This window comes from Ammospiza nelsoni, chromosome 4 (assembly GCF_027579445.1).
Source record: "Ammospiza nelsoni isolate bAmmNel1 chromosome 4, bAmmNel1.pri, whole genome shotgun sequence".
NCBI classification, from domain to species: domain Eukaryota; kingdom Metazoa; phylum Chordata; class Aves; order Passeriformes; family Passerellidae; genus Ammospiza; species Ammospiza nelsoni.
Genome location: NC_080636.1, coordinates 60,069,957 through 60,095,982, shown reverse-complemented (window position 1 = coordinate 60,095,982; position 26,026 = coordinate 60,069,957). Strand labels below are relative to the sequence as shown.

Below are 26,026 nucleotides of genomic sequence, written 5' to 3'. Positions count from 1 at the left end.
GCAAACAAGATGTTAATTGGTAAGTGGAAAAAAAGACACAAGTAACTGTTCCATTTATCTCACAGAAACTTTATGTCAGGTAGATCCCTACAGGTTTTCTGTTAACATTCAATAAACCTCTTCCTGAGCTATGCTCATTGCAGTTCTTAAAGTACTAAGAGGGAGAAAGAATGGCCACACAACAGCTACTGTCCAAAACAGCCATTAGAAAACAAACCTACAAACACTTTCGGAAATTTTCCTAATTTGGCCATTCAACCATCACACTTGTTCCTAATATTTCTTAAAGGACTTTCACACTAAAATCCATATAGGGCAATGAGATCACGGTGACCATCACACAATTCTTCCTTCAGGCAAGGGTTGTTGGAGGACAACTGAGGATGAGAAAGGCAGGAAGGAGATTGTTTTCTTATGTGAAACTCAAAACTATGTTATCCATGCTATGTAGCTTGATGTATCTAAGTGAAGCTTGGGCAGTTCACTCATAAAAACCTCTTAATGTTGTTCTTAACTTCACAACTATTTATTTTCTTCAAAAACAAAAGAAAAGCCACATATACAGTTGTTGCAATGATACTGCCTGGTCTCATCTCATAAACTGGCTGAGTTTAGTACATTTTCCCCAGCAAACTGCTCCTGTAGAGCTTTCTGGCTCACTCTGGGTAAACCCATCTTTAAGAGTGACTTAGAAAGGAAGACTTGATCAGCAAAATGCTGACTGAGTTTACTACCTGGCTTGTAACATATTTATAGTCTACCAAACTGAAATGTCTGGGTACTCTTCACATTGTTATGCTGCCTGTAGCTGGCCCAAGACTTTGGAAGGGCTTTTTCCAGCACTGTTCCACAAGCATGCTTGACTTTTTCTTTCCCTTTGCTCTTTTGGATGGCTTTAACTAAAACTCCAATGTTTATGTTTAAAAATTAAAACCATTCAATGACTTCACAAGTCAGATCAGGGCCTCCTGGACCTCAGGAAAATCCCTTCAGCCTCACTGAGCCCTCACTATTTGACCCCTAGTCACCATTGCAGATGCTCAGGCTGTTTTCAGGAGCTAAGCCAGCAGCTGCCCAAGGTGACTGTCCCCTCCAGCAGTCACTCTGACCTGCTGTCCCAGAGGACACTCAGCAGGACATCCCTCCTTCCCTCCTGGCATGCAAGCCTCCCACACACCCAACTGCTCTCAGTTAGGGACAAAGAAATTGCCCTAGAGTCAACACACATACACTAGCTGAAACACACACTGTGGGAAAGGGAAAAGAGAAAAAGAAAGGAAATCAGCATTGCCACATAAACAGAAATTTCTGTAGAAATTTCTTTCTTCAAACATTTCTTCAAAAAAAAAATAAAGGTTCCTCAGGTTTAGGAGGGCATTTGTGGTTAAAATCCACCAGAAAATATTTCTCCCATTAGAATACTCAATCTGGTCTCCCTTTGATGCATAGTTCTAGATCCAGCCTCTGAGGGAATTGCTCAGAATTTTCTTGTGTCAATTCCTCATTTTCCAGGGGAATGGTCAGACCTGAAGTTACAGGCTTCTTATGTGTCTGTAGGAGACATCTTATAATTGAGAAAGCTTCCAATTAGACTTTCACAACAGCTTGGCTACTCAGACTTTTGTCCTGACCTACCAACTTCCCCTGCCCTCTGCTCTTGGGGGGTGCCACAAACAGTAATATTAGGAAAACAAAGTTCAGTCTGCACAGGAGAAAAAATGCCCGGCCTACATCCAGCAGGCATCAACTAACTAGAGAATATTACAGAATATGCTAATATTCTCCTCCAGCCCCAGTTTACTGAGATGCTTCAAATTATGAAGAAATAGCCATACAGCAGCTTGTAATCAAACAGTACACAAGAGTAACTCAACAGGGTTAGCCCTGGAAGTCCATCACAATCACCAAGCTGGGTCTCCTGTCTAGAGCTCCAAAATACCATGAACTGGAAAGAAATGGTATTTTAGGCATTTAAGCTATTATGTCAGACATTCATCACCAAAACTTCACTCTCTAGACACTGCCGAAATATCAGTATTACTAAACACTTGTACGATAGTTTAACTGTGAATAAAATACATGCATGCCCTAAAAATAAAGTTCCATAAGAGAAGCAGATACTAATTACAGCTTCTATTTAATATCTAAATCAGGAAAATTAGATTCAATCTAATCAGAGTTGTTAGAAATTTTTGGCACTTTAAATACCAACAAGATATTTGAAGTGCTACAAATATGTCTAGTTTTATGCAAATGATAAAAGAAATTCTTTCTACTTTAACCCCTTCATTCTAAACTTCCTGAGGCTCACACACTCTGAGGATTACTGAGGATCCAGACTAATTAAATCATATGATGGGTAAAACTGACCAGTTGAAGTTAAAATCCTAAGTCAGTATGAGTCAAAATCACAAGGAGCATATATATGTAGATGGGATCTAAATATGCTGTCAAAAGACCAGGAAGAAAATTTACTTGGCCTATGAATGCCTTTGTAAAGACTTAAAATCTGTCCCATAAATCCATATATTTCTGGCACCAGAACAGGTGAGCAGGAACTTCCAAACAAAGTTTCATTGGCCCTTTTTCAAAACAAGGACATAATGTCATTTGATCTGAGGTTATAAACACACTGGAGTTATTGACTGATATTCTGCATTGACCCAGAAGTCAGATTGTAGGAGCAAATGGTTTTCTTTGCCATGAAGATCTGCATATAAACAATGAAACCATTATATTGATTCTTCACTAAATGATGGGACAAAAGAGATTCAGTATTATTCTCTGTCACCATGATATTTTCTGAAAAAGCCTCTTTGCCCAGGATTTTCTCCTGGGAAGCTGAGAGGCCTCAAAAAAGAATGAAAACAATAATTATCTGATTACTTGGGAATGTGGTCTGGAGATTGTTTACCAACAGGTGCGTCTTTGATTGGTTTCATGTGAGTTGTTTTTAATTAATGACCAATCACCATCAGCTGTGTTGGACTCTGAGGAGTCAGCCACAAGCTTTCATTATCATTCTTATTTAGCCTTCTGATGTACCCTCTCTCTTTCTTTAGCATAGATTTAGTATATAATTTCTTTTAATATAATAAAATTTCATAAAATAATCAATCAGCCTTCTGAGAACATGGAGTCAAATTCTCATCTCTCACCTCATCCTGGGGACCTCACAACACCAAAATTCTCTACATTTATTAGGTAACTGTGCCATCTATATTGCATCATTAGGAAAACACCACCATTCTAATGGAAAATGTACCAAACCAGGATTCCTACTACTTCTTTATTACTTGTGTCTTTGGCATGGGTACGACACAGAGACATGGCAGAAAATAAACACAGACTGTGGTTATACCTCAGCTTACCCTTATCAGAACGGAGGTATTGGTGGCGTTCACCTGCTGCTGTGAAACAGCAGAAAGCACACCAATACACCCTGCAGTTTAAATGCTATTTAAATCATGATGGTGCTTCCAATATTTCAGCAGTGAGTCACTAGCAGTGATCATATTCAAAGTGTGTGCCAAAGAACAGATGCTGCCACTGAATGGGCAGCATTATCTTTCCTGCGTGGATTGTCTGCAAGTGGCACATATCCACGCCGAACTGTGGAATCATCTTTCTAATAGATCAACTCCTTCTGCAGAAAAATCTGGCAAACAACCTGTGGCACAGATGGCTTTACTGAGGAGACACAAGACTGTTCATATCTGGAACACAGGTGTTTCTTGCCCTGAATTTGCTAGCCAACCAACCTGTTGCCCAGCCAGAAGTCACATTCCTACTTTCTATTTAAATCAGATGAGTCACAGTCATTGCCAGAAATTCAGAAGAGTTTCCCCATTATCACCATTATTAATTATCCTCCTTTGTGATCAAAGCCAAAGTTAGCATGTAGAAACAGATCAATGCTAAAGACAAAGTTGCTACCTCGTCTCCCAGCTCAATGCCACTATTATTTAGCATTGCATTTCCTGTTTTTTACTGAACAGCCATAACTTCCAGTCTACACATGTGTGCACAAGAACAGAGTACCCTTCTGTAGTCAGCATCATCTAGAGGGTTTAACCCGGCTGGTAATGTAAAAGAAGCATTCTGAAACATTCTCCTTATAACCAAAACTGTTCTCAATTTAAGAGGCTGTGAAGTTGGCCTGGAAATACTAATAAACAAAGCAAGAAAAATTTATCAAGGTCTCTGTTGGAAATGTCCTTCCTGGGCATACAAAACCATGTCACAAGGCAGAGGTCTACAGGGAGGTCTCCTGGCCTGCAGTGGTGGTTAACAGCTGGTCTGGCACTGGGCACACCAGCCTGGCTGTGCTCAGAGCCTCCTGCAGAGGAGAGCTCCAGGCCCAGAGCCTCTGAAGCTCTGCAGACCTGGCTGATATATTCAATTGCAGGTACTCAGTATAACACTGCTCCAGCTGAGATCTGAATTCAGGTGACAGCTTCACCAAACTTGCCATTATTGCGTCAGCTACCATCTAAGAAAGAATTTAGGAAATGAAGCATGAACTCACACACCTTCTTCTCACTGAACAATCTTTTTGACACTGAAGAAAGCACAAGAAACATGTGAGTATCTTAAATACAGAGCATGCTCAGGAAAAGCGCCCTTCACAGACTATGGGTCTAAATTTTCTTAAATGAGCAGCCTGGCAGGAGCACTCAGACCTAACATAAACCATAAGAACCATTTAGTGGAAAAGCTCAGGCACATGGTGTGACTTGTGGGGCTGTTCAGAGCAGGACCAGGAGTGGGATTTTAATGAGCCTGTGGGTCCCTTCTAACTCAGAACATTCTATGATTCTTGCACATGGCTTTGTTTAATCATGGGACCAGATCTCCTCTCACTTTTTTGTTCTCTGGTCCCCCATAATTTTCTTTGCCCTCTCTGTTTTATACAGAGGGAGCAAGTCCCCTAATCCATTTTGGAGAAAGCCTAATGATCAGGGCATCCTAGAACAAAATATGCTGGTTTTCAGGCATCTCATACAGGAATACCAGGATGCATATGCAGCAAGGATTTTACAACTTGAATAAAATGAACAGCATATATTAAATAACTCATAAGCTAAAACACCTCTTACACCCTTTTAAAAAAGAAACATCTACAAGTAGATGCAAAGCTCTTGCTTTTTTTTTCAGTTCACACTATTATCAGGAGATGAGAAAGATGGCACTATTCACTAATGGTAATAAATTAATCCATCCACCTGTATCATTGTGTTCCACCTAAATCACAAGGCCCTCACTGTGCACTTCTGTTATCTCAAGCCTGGCTTACAGTCATTAGCTCATCCTCCCTCTGATGGCATTTCAGACGTGAGAACATTCTCCTCAGAGTATCTGGCTGATAAATACCAACTGATTCAGCTGTGGAGCTAAAGGTGAATGTGCCTGCCATAAATATTCACTGGCTGATCTGCACAAAAGACCACTTTATTTGTACAGATGATGAGAAAAGCCATTGTATAACAAATAACACTGTTCAAATTCTTATCAAGAACAGCTTTACAATCTACCACAGTGATTTCCTTCTTCCACAACACTGGCTAACATGACAGCAACTATTAACTGTGGTAATGCACTGTACACTAGGGAGGTGTGCAGCTCCAGCTGGACTCTGATGGTGCCCATGCTCAGTGTAAAGACTTGTGCAAAGTGTTTGCTTTCCTGTGCACACGCTGATCTCTATTAACATGATTAAGATCCAGACAGAGGAAGACAAAAATTTAGCAGGATGATTGAGTAACAGTCCTTCATTTTATTTTCACAGCAGTGGGATTCCTTCACATTAACCACCTTATATGTAATTTGTTGTACCACCGAATTAAAATTAATTATAAAAAAAATCATCCCAGCTCTTTCATATTGTCATTTTGAAACTAAGAAGGACAAGTTACTTGAGCAATTTCAGCTGGATGATCTAACTTCAGAGAATATAGCAGTAGTTCAAACTCATGAGAAATAAATTAAAGCCCAAATTCTTAATTACATACAAAATCTCATTTATATTATCAGAATTTCTGCAGGTTAAGAAGTGGGCAGATATCTTGGGAGAAACTGAACATTTGTAAATGGCACAAATGACTGGGGTCTTTTCCTCCCTTATTTGCAATTTTCTGAAATTTTACACATAGAAAAGAAGACACCAATTTGTCTCAAATTTTTTAGTATCACTGAACTGAGAAAAAAGAAAAAATATCTGGTATATTTTTTTTTTTTTGAAGACATTTCCATTTCAAATTAAAATATAAGCAGGTGATTTCAATTTTTGTTGTTTGATATGAACTATTTTAGGACTAGTGAAATGTTTATATAGTCCCTATTTTAAAGGTTCATTCAAATGTCATTTACATTACTTACTTTTGTGTCACATTATGAGTTATTAGAAATCATCCTTTAAATAACAAAAACAAATACAGATAGTCTTGAGGAGCTGAATCTGTATTAGGAGAAAGATATGAACAGTTGCAGGTTTCAAATCATGCCTCAGTTTTGAACCTTACTGAGGCTTGACATAAGATGCTTCCTTTGAGTTTCTTTTTTCCTTTTTTTTTATTGGAAAGAAAGAGGGAAAAAGCAAAGAATAAAAAAGATAAATAAGAATGAAGCTAGAACTAATCCTTCAGAGTATCTGCTGTCACTGTAACTTCTTAAAAAATAGAAAGGAAGTCAGATTGTGATCACTTGTGAAGGCTGACATGGCAATATATTCTATCCATGTACTTTTGACTGTATAACCCGCTTTCTATCTCTTCATTCAATTCCCTTTTGACTACAGTTAGCATTTGAGATTTCCAAAAGGCTTCTATGGGTTGCCTTTGAGTGAAATAACCTCTTGCAAAGAAATGAATTTTCCCTGTCTAGCGCCTTCAAGTCATGCCAAACTTAAAAAATTATAAATCCTGTATGACAGAACTTTATATTTCTGTGTAGATAAAAGTCTTTATTAAATAGCAACTATATATATATATATATATATTAATAAGTCTGTCTGTAAAATTCACCAGCTCTGCTCTATAAGTCACTGCTACTCCCTGTTGGTTCTCATAAGCATGAGAAACTGTGCATCTCCTTCCAGGGAGACAGAGTAAAGAACAACAAAGAGAACGTCCTTGCAGTGAATAATTGGTGAATATTTGACAGGCTGAGAAATCTGGGGTTCAACCTGCAGAGGAGAAGCTTGTGTGAAGATCTCATAACAACCTTCCAGTACCTGAGGGGGGGGCTACAGGGGGGCCAGAGAAGGACTCCATCCCAGGAACTATAGTGATAGGAGAAGGACTAATGAGTTCAAAAGGAAAGAGGGATGATTTGGATTAGATATAGGAAGAAATTATTGACTATGAAGGTGGTAAGGCCCTGCCACAGGTGGCCCACAGCTGTGGATGTCCCATCCCTGGAGGTGTTCAAGGTCAGGTTGGATGGGACTCTGAGAAACCTGGTTTAGTTGAGGTGTCCCTGCCCATGGAACTGAATGGTTCCTAAGGCCCCTTCCAGCCCAAACCATTCCATGATTGATGTGTGTTATAAACTTTCTTAGGACAAACTGCTCTCCAACTCTGCATCAGTCTCTTCCCAAAGAACATTGCCAGTTGATTAAAACCTTACAGTATAGAAAGAGGAATATTGATTGAGTGAACTGGTGCTGTGAAGAACCTACAAAAGTGAAGCTGATAAGCTAAGATTTAGGAATACTGCTATAAATATTTTCTAGCTCTTTCCCGTCTCTCTGCTTCCTCTTTTTCTTGACTGGTTAAAACTCTCACAGACAAGTTTGCTTTTCAATTTATGATATTAATTGACATTTATGATGTTATTGTGCCAAATTCATGCTTTTTTTTTTCCCAATGGTGATACAATTTCTTCAATTCAATGTGCAAAAATTACTTCTCTCAAAAGTTTCCTAATATGATTACTGTTCATTTATTTAGCTGCCAAATCATAAACTTACAAACTTAATACTTCTGAGAAGACAGAGCAACGTCTTGAGAGTTGAAAAATATTTAGCAAACAGTGGCAGATATCAGTACAAGCTTCAGGTATTCAATTATTCTTTAAATAAATCACCGTTCTTCTGATGCAGGTTGCATCTACAAATGAAATCTTGTACCTCTGCAAAACCTCAAAATAACACCTAATTTACAGAGTTTTCCCACTGCACAGATATTGGGAGAACATCTACAGTTTTATTTTGGCACCAGCTTGTTAACACAAGATGGGACTGTCAGGAAAAACCTTTGAACACTCTGTCCATCCCCTCCCTAGGGACTGCAACATGAGGGAGTGACAAACACTCTCTTATCATACATATTCCCTTATACTTCCTGCAATACATTGCTCCAAGTGTTCTGTGGCCGAAAAGTAGAAGCACGCCCACTTTTCCACTACAGAAACTTTATAGACTAATTCAGAAGTTGAATCATTTTAGGGTCGCCCAAATGATATACTCAATTTGCAGTAGTAAAGTCAATCAGCAAATGCAAGTTGTGACAGAAGTTCTCACCTGACACACTAAAGTTACACAGATGAAAATTAATGCTCCTTTCCTTATCTGAATGACGTAATAAATACTAATGGGAAAGAAAAAAGGTTCAGTAATAATCCTGAATTAATTACATGTTTATTGAGGCACAGTGAAGCAAATGAGTACGGGAAGCTGGCAAAGAGCCAGATGAGTAATAAACAGTTTTAAGACTGTCTGGAGACAGACTTGAGAATATTATAGTCATCAAGCAGCTGAAAACAGCCTCAGGGTAATTATAAGCATTTGCAATCGATTAAAGAGAGCATGATTCTTTTATGAGTCTTTATTAAACTTGCATTAAAACTTAAAACAATTAGAAAATGTTATGGTTTCAAGCACATCTATGTCAGTGGTCATCATATTTATTTCTGGAAAACATATGTGCAGGAAAGAGATCCACAGGACCACTTATTTTATACTGCTTTTAAAGGAAATACTGGGAATTTGGGGCCCATACATAGAGATGGGCATTATCTCAGAATCTCACCCTCTTGAAATGCAGGAGGGTAGCCTTTCTGCAAGCAGCTCAGCCTGTCAGATTTCAGGTATAACCCTTGTTTTGCTGGGATCTTCCAAGAACAGCACTCCAATTCTAAATTTTCAAACTTATTTGAAAACCACTGCCTTTCTGGGATAGGGAGGGGAATAATGCTCTTTTATCTTCATAGTTTCACAGACTTGTTTACTTAGACTGAACTTCTCCATAATGCAAATGTCACTGCGCTCGCCTTAAGATTCTATTTTATTTTGTCTCTTTCTGCAAAATCCTCTCTCAGACTGAGCTTGAGACACCTTCTACTGGCCAGGTACCTCACACTGCTGCCTTCATCCTTTCCTTGTGTGGAACTAATCTGAAACCCCTGTATTTGATAAAGGAGCAAGAAGGGAGATCCATGAGGAAGTTTTTCAAGACAGATGCCGACTAAAGTCTTTCTTACTGCTAACCTCCTCCCTTCTGCTCCAGCCAAGTCTTGACAATTACTTCTTCAACAACTTGTTTCCTGTGGGAATGCCTCCTTCAGCCTCACAGAGCAAATCCCCTTCATAGCCTTAAAGCTTGCTTTTTCTCTCTTCTTTACAAAAGTTAAAATTAAAATAACGCCTAAGGGAATGGCAAATATCCATTGCCAAATATTTACAGTATTAGTTGGAAGGTCAAAAAACTGTAAGGAAAGATATCTTAGTTCTGGAATCAGTAAATATTTCATAGATCTCCAGTGATGGCTGCATACCAAAAGCATGCTGGGATGAAATGCACAAGGTTAGGCCAAAAACCAGGAAAGAGAAGTGGGGTTTTAATTTTATATTAAAAGAAAAAAAAAAGATTTTTTTCTTTTAATAAAAAATACAGAAGGGTTTTAAAATGTTAATATCACCACAATAAAAGAATTGGGATGAAGATAAAATTAATTCTCCAGAAAAAGTTTTATTCCCTCAGCCTTTCAATGGGAAGATAGCAGAATCTATCTAGCCACTTTAGCAGCAACAAAACATTTATTTTTAATGTTTCCAAACAGCTCGACTTTCTGTCTTTCATCTTAGAAATGCAGAGATACCTACACTGTAAATTGCACGAGATTCACAACTATGTTCTTGCAGCGATTGACTGATTCCTTCATAAAGAATTCACTGCTACAGAAAAGTATCTACATTGTTTTCCTGAAAAATACAGTGAGCTGTAAACTGCCCAGGAGTAAAACACAAATTGCAAAAGCTTCTCCCTTGTTGATACACCACAGAGATAAAACCCAACAGTGTGCGGGGACTGCAGCTCAATCACTCTGCCCATATGGCCTGGGCTCACACATTCTGGTCTCAAATGACTATTTCATTCCCTGAAATATGTCTTGTTCATGTTGTGACTGGCCACTGTCATGGGCCAGTCTGTGGATCAGGTAGGATTTGCTGTTTCAAACTGCGCTTTGCTTGCTTTGAACTTGAAACCATAAATATTAATAACTTGGCAAACTTGCTCAAAGTGTTTACAGATGGCAGTGATTCTTTTTATAAATCCAAACTTGGCAATTTCCAAAGGGATAAGTTAAACATTTACAGTGTCCAATCTCAAAATGCCTTCACTGAAAGGGTGCTGATGCTCCTAAGGAGGAATTCAGACAAGAGGAGGAGCCTCCCAGTCTCTACATCTGCTTGTGAGGAGGAGATGCACAAACCCCCTCTGCACAACGATCCTACACGTTGAGCTGAGCAGTCAAGAATGAAGCGAGCAGGAGCTGATTTGGCTGCTTAAATGGTTTGGCTTCTACATGCTGTGTGGATAGTAATTTTAATAGCAGTCTGAGAAAGGCATCAGTCTGCTGCATAATTCTGCTGCATTTCATGCCGCCTACTCTTTATCTCTGCAAGAAGACTCTGTTTAACGGCCTTTGAAGAAGTGCAGAATTGTTCTTGAATGCTTTTAATATCCATGTATTAAATTTTCCTAAACAAAATGAGATTTCATGTCCTGGACAGGCCCTAACTTGTCCTACCAGAAGGAACAAAACACACTGAATACAGGGGGACTGATAGCACTGGCATTTGCTCTAGATCTTGCTTGCAGAATGCAAGGATTAGGGAAAAGACAACTTCTTCTGATTTTCAAGAGTTCATCTGAATTTATACACTAAAAATACAATTACAGCAAATGAAATACAGCAAATATCACCTAAGCCTGCTCACTTTAAGATGTTCCTTTTTCTCACATCCCCACTTATTAATTAAATTCCGACTGTATGCTGGCTTCACATTTGTTACTAGGGAGGCTCTACCACTTAGAAAAGACTATGTCTTTTCTGGAGTCTTTACTTAGCATAACAAAGTCAACAGTAGAAAAATAAGATTTTTTACAATTATCAAGGCGTCATTTGTTTTGTCTTAAAATAGTCAGCCTATCTTCAAATTTCTTAGAAAAGAAACATAACTTGAAAACTTAGATGTCAATTATTTCAGAAATGCATTTCCACCTCTCTTTTACAACATCCAGTTAGTTATGTATTAATGATAGAATTGCTTCTTTCGAAGACTTAACTTTCCTTATCAGTAAAGAACCTTTAAGTAGACTTGAAGTTTCTAAGATTTAGATGTTAGTACAGTAGTGTTAAAACAGTAAAACTGAATATACTCATCTATTTAGATTCAAAATAAAATTTGAGATTTTTAAGTAGGATTAACATAGGGGAAATTATTCTCAAATCTGCAGAAAACGTTTCCATTACAAAAAATTCTCTGATAATGAAAAGCAATCGATGATAGACTGCAAGATAAAATTCAAAATCAGTTGTATTGATAGGATTTAAAACCTTTGATTTTGATAAATTGACACATAAAGGTTTGCAGCCTTTATGAAATGTGCAAGGCAACTGGTTTAGTGCAGTATGTACTTTGGATAAGATCCTAATTTTACTGTAGGAAAGTTTGTTTCAAATATGAAAGGCCCATTTTCTTCCACAGAGCAAAATTATTGTTGGAAATAATTTGAGTAATACAACTAAAGTATTTTGTTTTAAATAATTAAATTAAATGACTACACAAAATAATTTATTGGAAAGCAAAGTAGTGAAATTCTGATAGTTGCTGGAATCTGTCTATTAGTGCTTTGACATTTTCTAACATAGAAAAAGATGGCAAGAATGAGACAAAAAAAAGTATCAACATGAACCAGAATCTATATCCCCATTATTTGTCAAGTGTCATTTACTGCTATGGAGACACCACTTCATGTTATGATACACACCTTGAGAAGGAATGATTGCTGCACATGAAAAACATCACCAGGGCAAGAAATTGCTGCTTGCACAGGTGTCAGTTTTGCAGACAGCTATGCACAGCATATCAATAATCTGCTCCTAATACAAAACAAATTCTAATGCAGGTATCAAACTCCCACCTACTTTAATGTTTAATACTAAATGTTCTATTAAAATATCTAATACTAACTGCTGCAAGCAGTTTCACCGAGCAAAGCTTTCAGCAAGAATTTTATTTTAGGTCTTTCTTTTAGCAAGAATTTTATTTTAGGTCTGAGAAAATAAATAATGCAGCAGAAAATAAATCACTGCAGCAGAACCTCTCAGGGAAGCTGAGGTACAAGACTGAGATCTCCCAGAGGAAATTGCAACCACCCTAAGCTGCACTGATGCTGACCAAAGGGATGGATTATTCCTGGACCTCCGCCCCATATCTGCATGACCAATCTTGACTTCTTTCTAAACTAGGCACAGAAGCTAACGGCCATGTTCCCTTCCTCAGGGTCTTCTGGAGTTCTTGGGCCAACTCTCTTTTTAAAAATTCCAACTGACGCTTGAACAGTTCTCTTTTGTAAAAATATTTCATGCCTAGAGACCGATCTAAATAGTGGCTTTCTCACACATTACAGAATTATTAGAGTTGGATGAAATTTCAGGACATGATACTGTCCAATCTGCTGCTCTAAGTATGCTAAATACTGAATTCAGACTTATTCACTCTGTAATCCACTAAAAAGTGATTCTAGTTCCTCTTTTCATGCCATTAATTTGTTCATCCCTCTCTCTGTGCTAGTTCTTCTTCCATCAATAGAGAATCCAGGAAGAGAAAATGCAAACTGCTAACATATGATAAATTTTTTCAGTTTATCAATAAAATAGCAGGAAAAGGAGAGAAAGTGATATAATTTGTTAATATTTATAACAATGTGGCAAGATTACTCTCTAGGGACTACTAATCAAAAAATTCATCATGTGTCTTTGAAAAACTGCTGTCATAGATCAAAAACTGGGTAAAAGGATTGTGAACAGGCAAAACACAGTGGTTTTGAAACCTAATGGTGAAACCTAATGGTTTCACCTGAAACAGAGCAGCAGAGGATTAGAGGGGCATTCCAGTATGAGCAAGAAAAAGAAATGGAAAGCCAGTGATCAAAAGAAAGAATGAGAGGCTTCAGGTTAGAGATGGTGATCTCAAAGTCCTGCTCTGTTTACTATTAAAAATGGTGAGGGAAACCATCAATGAAATCAGCACCTTTATAAAATCTTTATAAAATTTTGTAAAGAAACATTAAGAAGCAAAAGAATACAGAAATGGCTTGCTGCCCTAGGATGGCTGTCAAAATCAAGGATTTAGCTTGATGCAGTCTAAAGAAACATACCATTGCACAGCTAATAGCTCTACTCTGAGTCACAGGTTTATTTAAAGATCAGTTTACATTTAAAATCATTTTATCCATGATATTAATTCCAAACTATGTACACACACCCCTCACCCCAAAAAAACCTACCCGCTTCCCCCCCCCCCACACCCCGCCCCCAAAAATGCCCAAGCCACACAAATAGTTAGAAAGGGAACAGACTGCTCAGAATATAATAAATGCAGAATGTTGGGGTTTTTTTGCACCTTGTCCTGATGTCTGGGATGGTGATCACTAATCAGAGTCAGATTACCAGCCTTTCTTGGTTAGTAAGGCATTACTTGTTGACTACTGAGTTCTGAATGCCAGAGAGGCTGGTACAGAGTCTAAATATTTGCCACAGGTCACATCTGAGGATGTTGTGTCACTGAATGAGCTATTGCTTGGAAACTAATTCCTTGCAGGCAGGCTGGCATCTGTGTTACATAAGTCACACCATTATGTTGTTCTTACCCAGATAGCAAGGACAAAATAGCATGGTGTCCGAACTGTATTTTTAAATTAAATAATGAAACTTGAATAATTTAAACCCAGTATTTTCAAATATAATTATTCAAAGATATTAATTATAAAATTTGCTCGACGCTTTTGAACTCAAAAATACATGCAAAAAAGATACCCCTTAAATTAAAAGTTTGTAACTGTCTTCACATGTACCTGGCATTTAAATACACAAACTCATAATTTCTGAGCAAAAATACTCTGCTGTGAGATTTTTAGGTTTTATTTTTAGGGGTTTTTGTGTGTGGGTTCCTTATGCCATGGCTGGTGCTTTTAGGTGCTGCTCTGTTATAGAGAAGAATTCTCCTATTCATCACTTTCTAGTCTTCTAATTTAAGAATTTATTATGTAGGCAGGGAACAAAAATCAATAACACCTGACCCGAATGAACCAGATATTATGCACAGTAAATCGCTGAAGTGAGCATTTTTCTATAACTTAAAGATTAAACTTTGAACATAAGTTTTAAAATGCTCATCCAAGGCAGTCATGATTACTTATGAATATTGGATGCATCTGAAGAAAACAGGACTGGTTGCAAAGCAATTTTTCACAGAAATAAAGATTGTTAAATTTGTTAGATAATGCAGCCTACCGGAGAAATTTTCCAGTTCTCCTGTCAGCTGTAAAAAATATTTGGGCCAAAATTGGCTGATTCACTGAGCTGGATGGTGCAGTCTTGTGACACTGCCATCTGTGTCACACTTACTCTATCACACAAAAACCACCAATTCAGCACCTTTCAGGAACATTGAATGAACTCTAAACAGAGGGAATGCTGTCTTGTCCAAGCCCTCCTCCTCCTCAACTTCTTCACTCTTGAGAACTTCTTTCTGCATGTTTTATATTTATGACTAGCACCTTGTTCTTGCCAAACCTCTGACCTACATTCACCATCGCTTCGTGTTATGGCCAGAAAGTATATGCCAACAAACAGAAGAGATTCATCACACAATAAAAAAATCTACAGAACGCAAAGCTTACACGTTGCATCTTCAATTGTCATTTTATGTTTCTACTGCCCAAAAAATCCCAAGAGAGCTGGCTAAAAAGTTTTATGCTTCATAAACACGGGTAGAATGGAAAAATCATAAGTTCCTAATTTATCAGCTAACTCTAACAAAGACATTATCAAATAAACCTGTAAATGTTGATGGATTTTAGAAATAGATTTCTCTGAGGTGCTGTAAAATAGTGCCAGAACCATAAATATTCACAAGCAAAAGATAATCTATTGGAAGACTTATAAGCCGTAACGTGACAATTTTCAACAGGATTACAGATTTGACAAAAACCACCCTAATAAATAAATACTTACCATAGTCATTATCGTAAAAAATAATGAATTTCTGCCAGGCATATTCTGTGACCACTCTGAGGATGACATCATTTAGGTAGACAGGGGGCCGCACGGAGAGCGTGTAGTCATCGTTGCGGTTGCTCCTGGTGAGCCCGCAGCCGCTCCTCGGCGTTCCTGCCGGGGCGCGCTGGATGAAGAGGTGAGGGATGTGCATGGCATCGGCCAGAGACTGCAGGGATCCTGCTGACGTGCACCCAATGGAGCTGACAAGGGCCAGGATGCCTTGGTTCATCAGGTCACAGGCTGTAAGAAAACAAAGAGATGTGGGGAGTGAGAGAGGTTCAGTGCACACAGCCTGTTTTGCTGCTGAAATACACTGGGAGCTGAAACACAGCAGGTCCAATCAAGGAAAATACGAGTACACTTTTTATATTGAGTAATACAGATCTAAAATTCATCAAAATCACAAAGTCAGTGTATTCACTTTGAGGTTTCTTGTGGTCTAAGCTGGAAGACTGTCCTGTCCACCCCATCAAAAAATGAATTTTCCCTTTGAAATTAAATCCATCACTGGATCTTCTCAAAAATACAAAGAACTGATTTTGGCTATGGAATTAACATGACCACCCAAGGAGATAAGCACTCTTCAAAGTCTAGCACAACAGCTTGATGAATAATAGTGTCTTTGCTTTATACAGGGAAAGCTTGTAAAAACAGCTCAGGCTTGCTGTCAACTTTTGAAGACAACTGAATAGCATTATGTGCATTAAGTTGTCCAAGGGAAAAAAGTTTCTTCTAGGATTTAAGAGGTATATGTATATAGGATGTATATATTTCATATAAACTTTTCTTTTTCTTTAGAAGAAAAACAACCTTCCCCTCACCCCCAAGCTAGTCTTATAAGTAGCAAAATGCTTTCAAAATTCAGTGAACAGTTTCTATACATTTACTTTCCTCATCTCTTTAAGACATGAAGTTGACTGCAAAATAGAACACCTTAAGACTAACTAATGGTCCTATTAGTTACAGTAGACAGCCTTAAGTACAACACCAGTAACATCCACATTAATAAAATGGTGTTTATCATGAACAAAGTTGATGCAATCACTAAATATCAAAGAAATTTATAATCATTATGTCTGCAATTTTGAAGGGTTACCCTGTGAATCAGAGTCATGTGTTTATACTGTGTTTCTGAAAGGCTGGAGAGCTTGAATGAAGAAATAACATGGACTTGTAGCATAATTCTCCAGAACACAACCAAGGCTAAATTTTGAAATAGTCAAATTTTCACTGGCAAGGTTACACAAGCAGTTAACCTGCATTCACACACGTAAATGAGTAATGGGATGGTAAAACCAATATGTGTTTACATATGAACATCTAATACTAAACTGTACAATTATTTCTTCTGCAGGACTATTCTGCTCACACAACAGGTGCAAGCCAAAACAAGAAACCCACATGTGAGAATATATTCACCTGAAAATATAAAAACATATTTTAGTGCCAGACCTGTTGTCTCACATCATATGGCTCTTACTCACAGTGATTAATATGTTACTTTGCAAACACACCTATTGATCTCAATGGGAATATTTGCAGTGTGAGGAATGGAGTTCCATATCAGGCCCATATAGAGATTGACTTAGAAGCCAAAGGACAGCACCAGAAGTCAGCAGTGCTGAGAACCGCTGTCTCCTAAAGCCAGAACACTATTTTCATTGAGAGAGAGAGATCTGGAACATACAAGGGTGTATTTCCAGGCCCTACTGATGCTGCTGCTGAGGCTTTGTCCCTTGGAGCCCTTCTGAATTCCATCATGCAGATAAATATGGGAGAGACAGAGCATTCCCACACAGAGCTTTCAAAGTGTTTTGGCTTAGGATAAAGTGTTCTCTCTGTTACACACTCTGAATACAGCTCAGATTCTGTACTTTAGGTTAAAGGTAATGCATTTTTGATAATTTCAACTATCCTTCTTCAGGAAAGTATCAATATAATTGATAATGGGACAAAAAAATTATTGGTATTTCACAAGTTTCTAAAATTTGGAACATTTCAAAACAATCTTAATAACTACTCATCTTTCATGCTGCTTGTTACAGTCCTTCCTCATCACTTTAATCAAAGATAAAAGGCGTGTCAAGTTAAATTTTTAGGGACATGCTGAATCTCTTTCTTTATTTGGTTTTCCTGTACCAAGGGCTGCAATATCTAGGTTGCATATCCCAGTGAGAGTGCCATGGCTTGAGAAAAAAAAACTATTTTCTGTTGATATATTGCTAGATATTGATATAATTGATATGAAAAAAATAAATATTAGATTTTTCAAAAGCCTAATTCAACAAAACATTAAGGTTTTTGCCTCTGATGTCACTTGTTCAGATAAAATATGTGGTGTGACCCACCAGTCAATGAAGCCTGACTTTTAAAAATAGAGCCATGTCAAAATGCATTCTAGAAATTGCTTGAAAATGTCTAAATTTCCAGGCACACTTTCAGACTCTCGATAACCACTCCCTGTAATGCCATGGAGTGGGACATATGCTTTTTTTATGAAAATTGTTATTGAAACATGAAGAGGAAGAAAACAGCATGGAACATTCAGCTCCACAGGACCAAATCTTAATACTGGCAAACAAACTGAATGAAGGATGAAAGTCTTCTCCCTTAACACTGCATCACATTTGTTACAACAGCCTCCGGACTGAAGTTGCCTGGGTCTCTCTTTCTTCCATGATATGCTTATGAGAATTGTGCTGGCTGAATTGGGACAATGTGCACTTAATTATGCTAAAATAGACCTTACTCCTGCACTCTTAGAGGCTAGTTAATACACAGATTAGCTGCTGGAGAAGGGACAATATCTCAGAGGGAGCTTTTTCTAGAAAATCAGTGCCTGAATTGAGAGTTCACCTCTGAGTCAGACTGACAGGATTATTCTTTGAGCAGAAATATAGTTTCTGCAGTATAAACACATACAAAGTAAAGCCTATGTATTATGTAAAATATCATGTATGACATTGAAATATTTCTCAGCCAAGAAGAACTTTTGTTGTCTCCAGTAGAAGAGTTCATTGGTAAAAAGCACAAGATTGAGGTCTATGTACTTTCTCAAGCCTTTTTCCTCCCTCAGTAACACCAGCTCTACTAAATCCTGCTCCTAGTGCTCCAAATCTTTCAATTGCATCTTACCAATGGACTAAAAGCTATAGTTCAAACATATTTGAGATCTTGGTTGCATTTCCTTCCCCAAGGCTGAAATATCCAAGTTTTGTTTTGCCCCATCTATGTTAAAAAACCCACATACTCATACATATATATATATATATATATATATATATATATATATACACACACACACACTTGAATGCTATCTTGGCATTCAAAACTCTGTTGAAATTTAATTTACTACAACCTCCTTGGTTGGTTGTATTTTCAAGCTGGTGTTTAGTCTACTGCCAATATGATCAAGGAATATTAGTTTACCATCAAGTAGAGAAATAAAAAATATTGCTGTGTCTATAGAGTCCTCAGTCATGCCCTGTAGAAATGCCACACTCAGATGGACCTGTACACAGCTCCATCACAAATTTAACAAAGGAAGAGCAGAAGTTCAGTAATAGTGTTTCTAAAATATTGATTCAAACTATAGGCTACATTTAAACAGAAGTTGTCCAAATAATAGTTCACTCTTCTAATCACCATGTAGCAGATGTTCTTAACAACTGCATCTTCACCAGCTAAAGGAATATAACTGATCACATTATTTTCAACATTTCATAGAGAGAATAAGAAGAATATCAGTAAGATGACTTGAAATGCTTCACCATTTTATATATATACAGCATGCTGGCATGTACTCAGCATTATGTTTAACTCTCCAGCTTATCTTGGTCTTTTTTCAAAATGCAAAGTTTCTGAATTTTCAACACCGGTGGGCCAATTGCCAGTAACAAATAAACAATCTTTCAGAGTAAAAACTCTTGCTAGTTTGGCAGGCATGTAAAGAAAATAAAAAACCGTAATTTTGTGGCTAGTGTGCTATTTTTTTTTTTAAATAAAGAGCACAACCAATTGAATTGGAAATAAATAATTTACATCTAGGCTATCAGCATGTACAAGCATTTCCAGCAAAGCAGAATTTAAATGGCCATGGTAACAAATGTGTCCCTAAAATGAGTTCTCTCTAAAATGGAAAGAATGGTTGGTCCTTAAATAACTACTACGTGCTGTAATGTAGAAAGAAAACACCCCAAAAAATCTATAAATAAGAGCAAGTTAAAAACAGATGTAGGGATAAATAAGATGCACCAAAAAAAAAAAAGGGACTACTGAGTTTCAACTATTGCTATGAAAGTGAGAATTTTCTTTTTTATTTCTCCCATGTTCTTCTAATAGTAAATCACAACACATCATCCTCATCTACTGTGAACTGATGAGCCAAACTGAAAAAATAGTGTAGGATCTCTAGAGACTTGGCTAGCAGTCCAATTTTGCTCCCACTTAAATTGGTTGTTAAACAAAGTCAGAGCAACTCTTAACACTATGTTTTTGAAAATGCTAAATTCTGTGCATAAATAGTGGGTAGGATCCCTTTAAATAACCACACATGTATTCTACGTTTCTTTTAAGCTTCTGTAATTTAGAAACTACCAGGCTCCTTCCAGAAAAGCAGCAGTGTTTGACTGAGATGATGCTGAGTGAACAAAAATTAGCTCTGAACGCTGTTCCCAGAATCATGGTCCCATGGGCCAGCCACACACCTCAGCGTCATTCCGCTGGATGTCCTCTTCCAAGCTGACATAATTTCAATCTCAGTGCTTCTGGATGTTTTCCACATTACCCGTGTAGTGTAATGCCTCCAAGCTATTTATCTGAATGTGAATCTGGGGAAGAAAACCTCTCTTGACTGAGATCTCTGATATGGGATGGAGACTATAAACAGTTTGTTACCCTGTGCATCTGCTCTATGTTTTGAAAATGCTCTAAGGACTTTGTCACCAGGAGGGTTCCATACAGTTGGGCAAAATTTGCTTTCCTTTGATTTCTGCTTAAGGTGAATACAGTCTTTCCACAGAAAGATTTTTTTTTTACTCTTTTGGAGCCTGTACAATTAACCACCAGAAGAATCCCAGGTTCCCTTGAAGAATACTCAGATTTATTCTCCATCTCATCCAAATGGCCAGGAACACAGACTTTGGTCAGAGGGCAGGGAAAAAAACCTAACCCATAGGAGCCTCAGGTTTTCTCCATACAGTAGTAATGAAGAGAGCACTAATGGATTTATTAAAGCATTCCAGAAAGTCACTGTCCCTATTTGTGTTAATCCACATTCAAACCAGGATACACATCTGATCCAAGGGTCAAAATACCCGAGCCCTTAGAAATGCATATTAGGCAGCTTCTATGTAGCTTTGGAAATATACGCTATTATTTCTTGTTCATTTTGAAAATATGCTGTTGGCTGCTCCTCAAGTCCTTTCTGAGCTTCAGGGTGCTGATGAAAACTGAGGGATCATAGCATACAAATTCTCTGTTGCAAAGGGTAAGGAATAAGGTTAAAATCTGCATTTCTTTCACTGTGATGTTCCGCTCCCTCCCAAAATGCATGCCTTTTTTGTCTTTGTCACCTTTAAATGTTCCCCAAACCACCCATGAGTACATTGCAGAAAGATAATATATTCACAAGAAAACAGCCATGAAAAGTGACAAGAAGTTTAAACAGATAAACTACAGGTCTTTCTGTTTGGTGTTCACAATCTCAGATGCAAGAAGTAGAATGAAATGTGATTGAGATCCATGATCAAGTGAGATTGGTCTCAAATTCCTAATAAATCCTTTTAGTCACTTTTGGATGGCAATTCTGCTCTTGCAAATTATTTTTCCTTCATAACACAATGGTTCATCCCAGACTTAGAGCTGAATTATTTCTAGAAGAATGACAGCACATTTTTAATATATCCTGAAAACCCTTCAGAAGGAAATAAGGATAAAGTGGGGGGAGGGGAAATTACTGACTGGATTTTAAAGAATATTCTCCTCTGCAATGCAGATAACAGTCTATCCTGTTCCTTTTTTAGATAAGGTTAGAGAATTCCACTTCATTTACATCTTCTCTGTAAACGTTAGTAAAAATTTCCCTCCTGCCACTACATTATACACAATTCTGACTAACAGTATTTTAAATTCACTTGTAATTAACCTTTAAGGGATTTTAGTTTGTCCTGACTGTAAAACAAACTTGTGTTTGAGCCTTAGCAGCTGTGCTTTCTAAGCCTTGGGATTTCTTTGTTTGGGAAAAATAATCCAAACTTCTGATATCTAAAACTATTACCAGAAAGCACATTTGCATCTCTGTTGCACAAAACACCACAACGACTTTTGGAACTTTCAATATTAAAAAGCATTTGAGAGCCTTTTTTGGGTCAGATATCTTCCTGTATATAAGCTTTGCCAACTATGGTAGAGTTAAATCCATCACATTAAAATGCAATAAATAATCTGAGCCTTGAAAAAAATTAGCTACAAGTCTCCCAGATTTGGAGGGAAGCAAGATTTATACATGAAAGGTATTTTGATGCCATGGCTTGCAGGATTCAGTTAGAGCGCCTGAAAGAACTACAGCTTACAAAGGCCACCACACAGAAAGAAGGCTCCACAAGTTCTCTTTTTGGACAAGCATCCTGATTTATTTACTTTTTCCTGCTTGCCAACCTTTAGCTCTTCCATTTGATTCTACAGATGCGCAAAGAGGATACGTGTCTTGCCAGGCTAGCACATCGTGCAGAGAAACAGCAGCATAACTTCCTATGGTTTTTAAATCCGGTTTTTACCTGGCACTCAACAGTTGCACTCAGGCTTTGTCTCAGGCAAATGATGGTTCTCAGCTTTTCAAGAAGCCTAAACATTTTAAAAAACATTTAGAACCACTCCCCCACTTTAAAGAAGTTACACGGGCACAAATCTTCAGCTGAAGAGTGGCTCTATACGCCATGTCTGTTAGGATGTAAACCTGAATATACTCCCCAAAATGCACAGGATGTTTTCAGAGTGCCTATGGTTGATACGTCAAAAGAGGATGTAGTATTGATAGATTTGGAAAAAGGAGGCTGCGCCAGGCAGCACTGTTGTAGAAAGGTTTGAAAAGTGGGCTAAGATGTGAAAAGGGGCACGGAAAGAAATTTAAAATCAATTAAGGCTAGGCAGTGACATTCACTGGAGAAAAGCCTAGATACACATCACAAAACTGACCTCTTGAGTCCTGGCATCTCAACTGGGATGTCTGTCTGCAAAGGTAATGCAGCCTATTGGAAAATAAATGCAAGGAAACACAGGCATAGATTCCAAGAATGCCTCCAAAATATTCTCTTTAATTTGTGCTGAACTCCCACCGACACAAGCCAAATCTCATCTACTGCCAGCATCCTTGCTCAAAGTGTTGCATGAGCAATTTCCATTCATCCATTCAGCAAAATCAAAACGTCCCATTTCCAGTGCTAGATTCCACTTGATTACCTAATTTATGAAGGACATATTTCCTCGGTGTACAATGACAACTCCATCTCTTACTCTGTTCCTTCACCCTTGCACTGTTTCTGGAGTTTTTATTTCCTTAACCAGCTGTTTGAAGTGTTACTAGGCAGCACATAGTCTCTGATACCCTTTCAATATCAAGCTTGCCTGCTGCACAGCAGACAATTGCTGCTTAGCAGCAATTATATGGAAACAATAAGGCTGAGTCTTAAAGCAGCTTAATATAAAATTAAATGTAATTTTATCAGAAGATAGCATCCTGATAAAATCACAGGGATTTACTATAATTCTGTATTCTCTGGAAGTCTGTGTAGAAGTGCTGGGGGGGAAAGAAACACCAACAACAAAATCTGTTAAAACCTTGAGCATCAGCATTTATCATTTTTTGAACCCGCTCAAAAGAAAACAGGGTAATTTTCTTGTTAAGAGGATAAAACACTGAACTTTATGACATTTGACAAAAATGACACTTTCTTTGCCCCCTGTGAATCAGACTGTCTTACAATTTTTTGCCTTCCATCCTTTCTGTCTTGGGTCTAACTTTCTTTCCTATCTGATTTTTCCTGCCCTGAGCATCAGAGAGCATTGGCTTTCATCCTCCCCTTGCCAGTTCTCCTCTCCTTAGAATCTGCTCCAGACAGGCAAAACAACTTTTTTTTTTCCTCTTCATGTCACCTCATCCATCTCTTCTTTTTTTATTTTTATTTTTCCCCCCTCCTTCTTCACCCTGTTGCTTCCAATGCCCAGAATCAAAATCTAGAGAACCTGACACTGGACTGAGAATCTGAAGATTGTTGCATGACTAATTTGGGATTAGTAGTCTGATTTCCCTTATGCTTCGGTGATTATGATACTTTGACACCTTTTTGAAATGCTTTTGCATGATCTAAATGAAAGAGATTACACTTGAGTTCCCCACACCCAATTTTTCAAGGTTAGAAGGCCCATTTCTGAGAATAACTCACATCACCAGAGCTCCTTTACATCTCCTCTCTTTTCTGAAATGCTTCATAGCCCCCCTTCTCTTGCCCAAACATTAATATGGAGACAACAGGCTCTGCTGGAGAGATACAGTGGGAAGCACAATACCACAGCCCAGTCCAGGGCAGACAAAAGAACACACAGCTGGTAGCATTAGTTTAATTGGAAGCCCTACAATGGGAAGAGCTGCCTGTGCTGCCCTGGATGAGCCTGGCATCCTTCCAAGCAAAGATATTACTGAGCAACACTGCTCAAAATCAGACCATCCCCCAAACCAAAAGAAATCTGTGAAAAGTAATCTGGGAGAGCTTGCTTTCCTGCAGCGCAAACAGCAAATACTTAGGGAATGTTCTGCTATGGGGACAGCTAAGCAACTATTTCACTCTTTTAATATGGCATTGCAGACAGTGTATTTCCCAAGCTGAAAAAGGTATACATTTATTTCTCAAAAGAAACCCTCCAAACAACAAAAATAAAATCAAACAAACAAACAACAACAACAAAAAAAAGGGAGCCAGTTCTTCCAGATGAGTGAATCAAACAGAGCAACTCAAGAGCAAACAATACAAACGCCACATCTTGCATTTGACAAAAAAAGGGAAACAGACTCTACATCAAGATAAAGAACATTGTATGAGAACAAGCAGAAAGCAAGGGAGGTGGTACATCAGTTGCAAAAAAAAACACGGCTGTGAAAAAACTGAGAAGTCTGTAGGAGTTCAGAGCATGAGTTCCATTAGCAACTTAGCCACTCAAGAAAACCTCAGATGAGTCAAAACAACTATCACCATTATTATCTGCTAAGAATAGACATTCTGCTTGTTTTACTGACTGACACACAGGAAAACAAGCATGATAAGAATAAAAAAAATCAACTACCTTAAACTTTTATTTTTTATTTGCAGCTCTGAAGGTGCTTTGCAAAGATGCTCAGCATCTTCATCTCTATTTCAGAGAATAAAAAACCCCAGATGTGGCAATAGGAGTTTCTTGCCCAAGGTCAAAAAGCAAGACAAGAAAATTGTTTTCTGTGCCAAGCTCAAACAAGCAAAAAAGCTGAAAATAAAGTTCTTTGTTGAAATTTTTCATTGTTTGTTTTGTGCATTAGTGTGCCATTGAAAGCATTTTATGTTCTGAGCCCGATGTAACAATGCTTTATAAAAACTAAAGATTTTGAAGGAGGGCAAGGCAACCTACAAAACAGAATTAAGTGACAAAGACTTGCACATCCACAGTGACCCCAAAGCAAGACCGCTGTTGATTATGAGAAAATACTGAGATACAAGTATGTAGTTAATGGAGAGTAAATCTGGAAAAGGAAAGCAGGGCTGTAGGTCACATACGAAGTATTGATGTATAACACAAAGTGCCAGCAGACATGGAGAACGCGTTATAAGCAGAAGTATTCAATAAAGGAGTAAACATTTTGCAAGGAAAACTACAGAAGAGAGTTCAACAGAAGGGAAATTGTAAGGTATTGAGGTAGGGGGGGACAGGCTGGAACTGTGCATGGATAATTCAACTCCTGAGCTCATGATCATGAGTTTTGGAAAAAGATATAAATACTCATGTCAGAGGACTCCAGCATCTTTGCTCATATTACTTAAAAACAGTCTCAATATGGTTTCTTTCATACCTGATGTGCAGTGTGATTGGTTCTTGCAACACCAGATAAGCCAGAGAATCACTAACAAGTATGCAAGACCTAGAAATCCAGAACAACGCATTGACAAAGAGTTGAGGGTGCAATGCTGACATAGTGAAGATAAGAAGAGTTAAAACAGTACTGGTGAAAGGCATGGGGAGAGCAAAAAAAGGAACAAAGGACTTTGGAAGCAACAACAATAAAGGAATATAACGAGGGATGACATCAGCTTTGAGGTAATAGAGAAGGATGTGAAATGCTAGTAAGTGATGAGACGGTATGATGTGCAGCTGGGGAGTAATAAATCCATTTAGATATCAGGAAGGAGGTTGCTACTGTGCGGGAGTAATGGAG

The 26,026-nt window shown here is 38.0% G+C and overlaps 1 protein-coding gene across 2 annotated transcripts in view; it reads right to left on the bottom strand.

Annotated features, from left to right (window-relative positions):
- The window catches only part of GRID2 (glutamate ionotropic receptor delta type subunit 2), a 677,499-nt gene that overhangs the window by 265,389 nt on the left and 386,084 nt on the right, over positions 1-26,026 (bottom strand). Inside the window, exon 3 of one of the 2 annotated variants that reach the window (XM_059471361.1) lies at positions 15,526-15,810. The exons of the other annotated variant lie outside the window; for it this stretch is intronic. Within the exon in view, the coding sequence (XP_059327344.1) occupies positions 15,526-15,810 (285 nt within the window). The remainder of the gene's footprint in view (positions 1-15,525; positions 15,811-26,026) is intronic. 2 annotated transcript variants of the gene reach the window in all.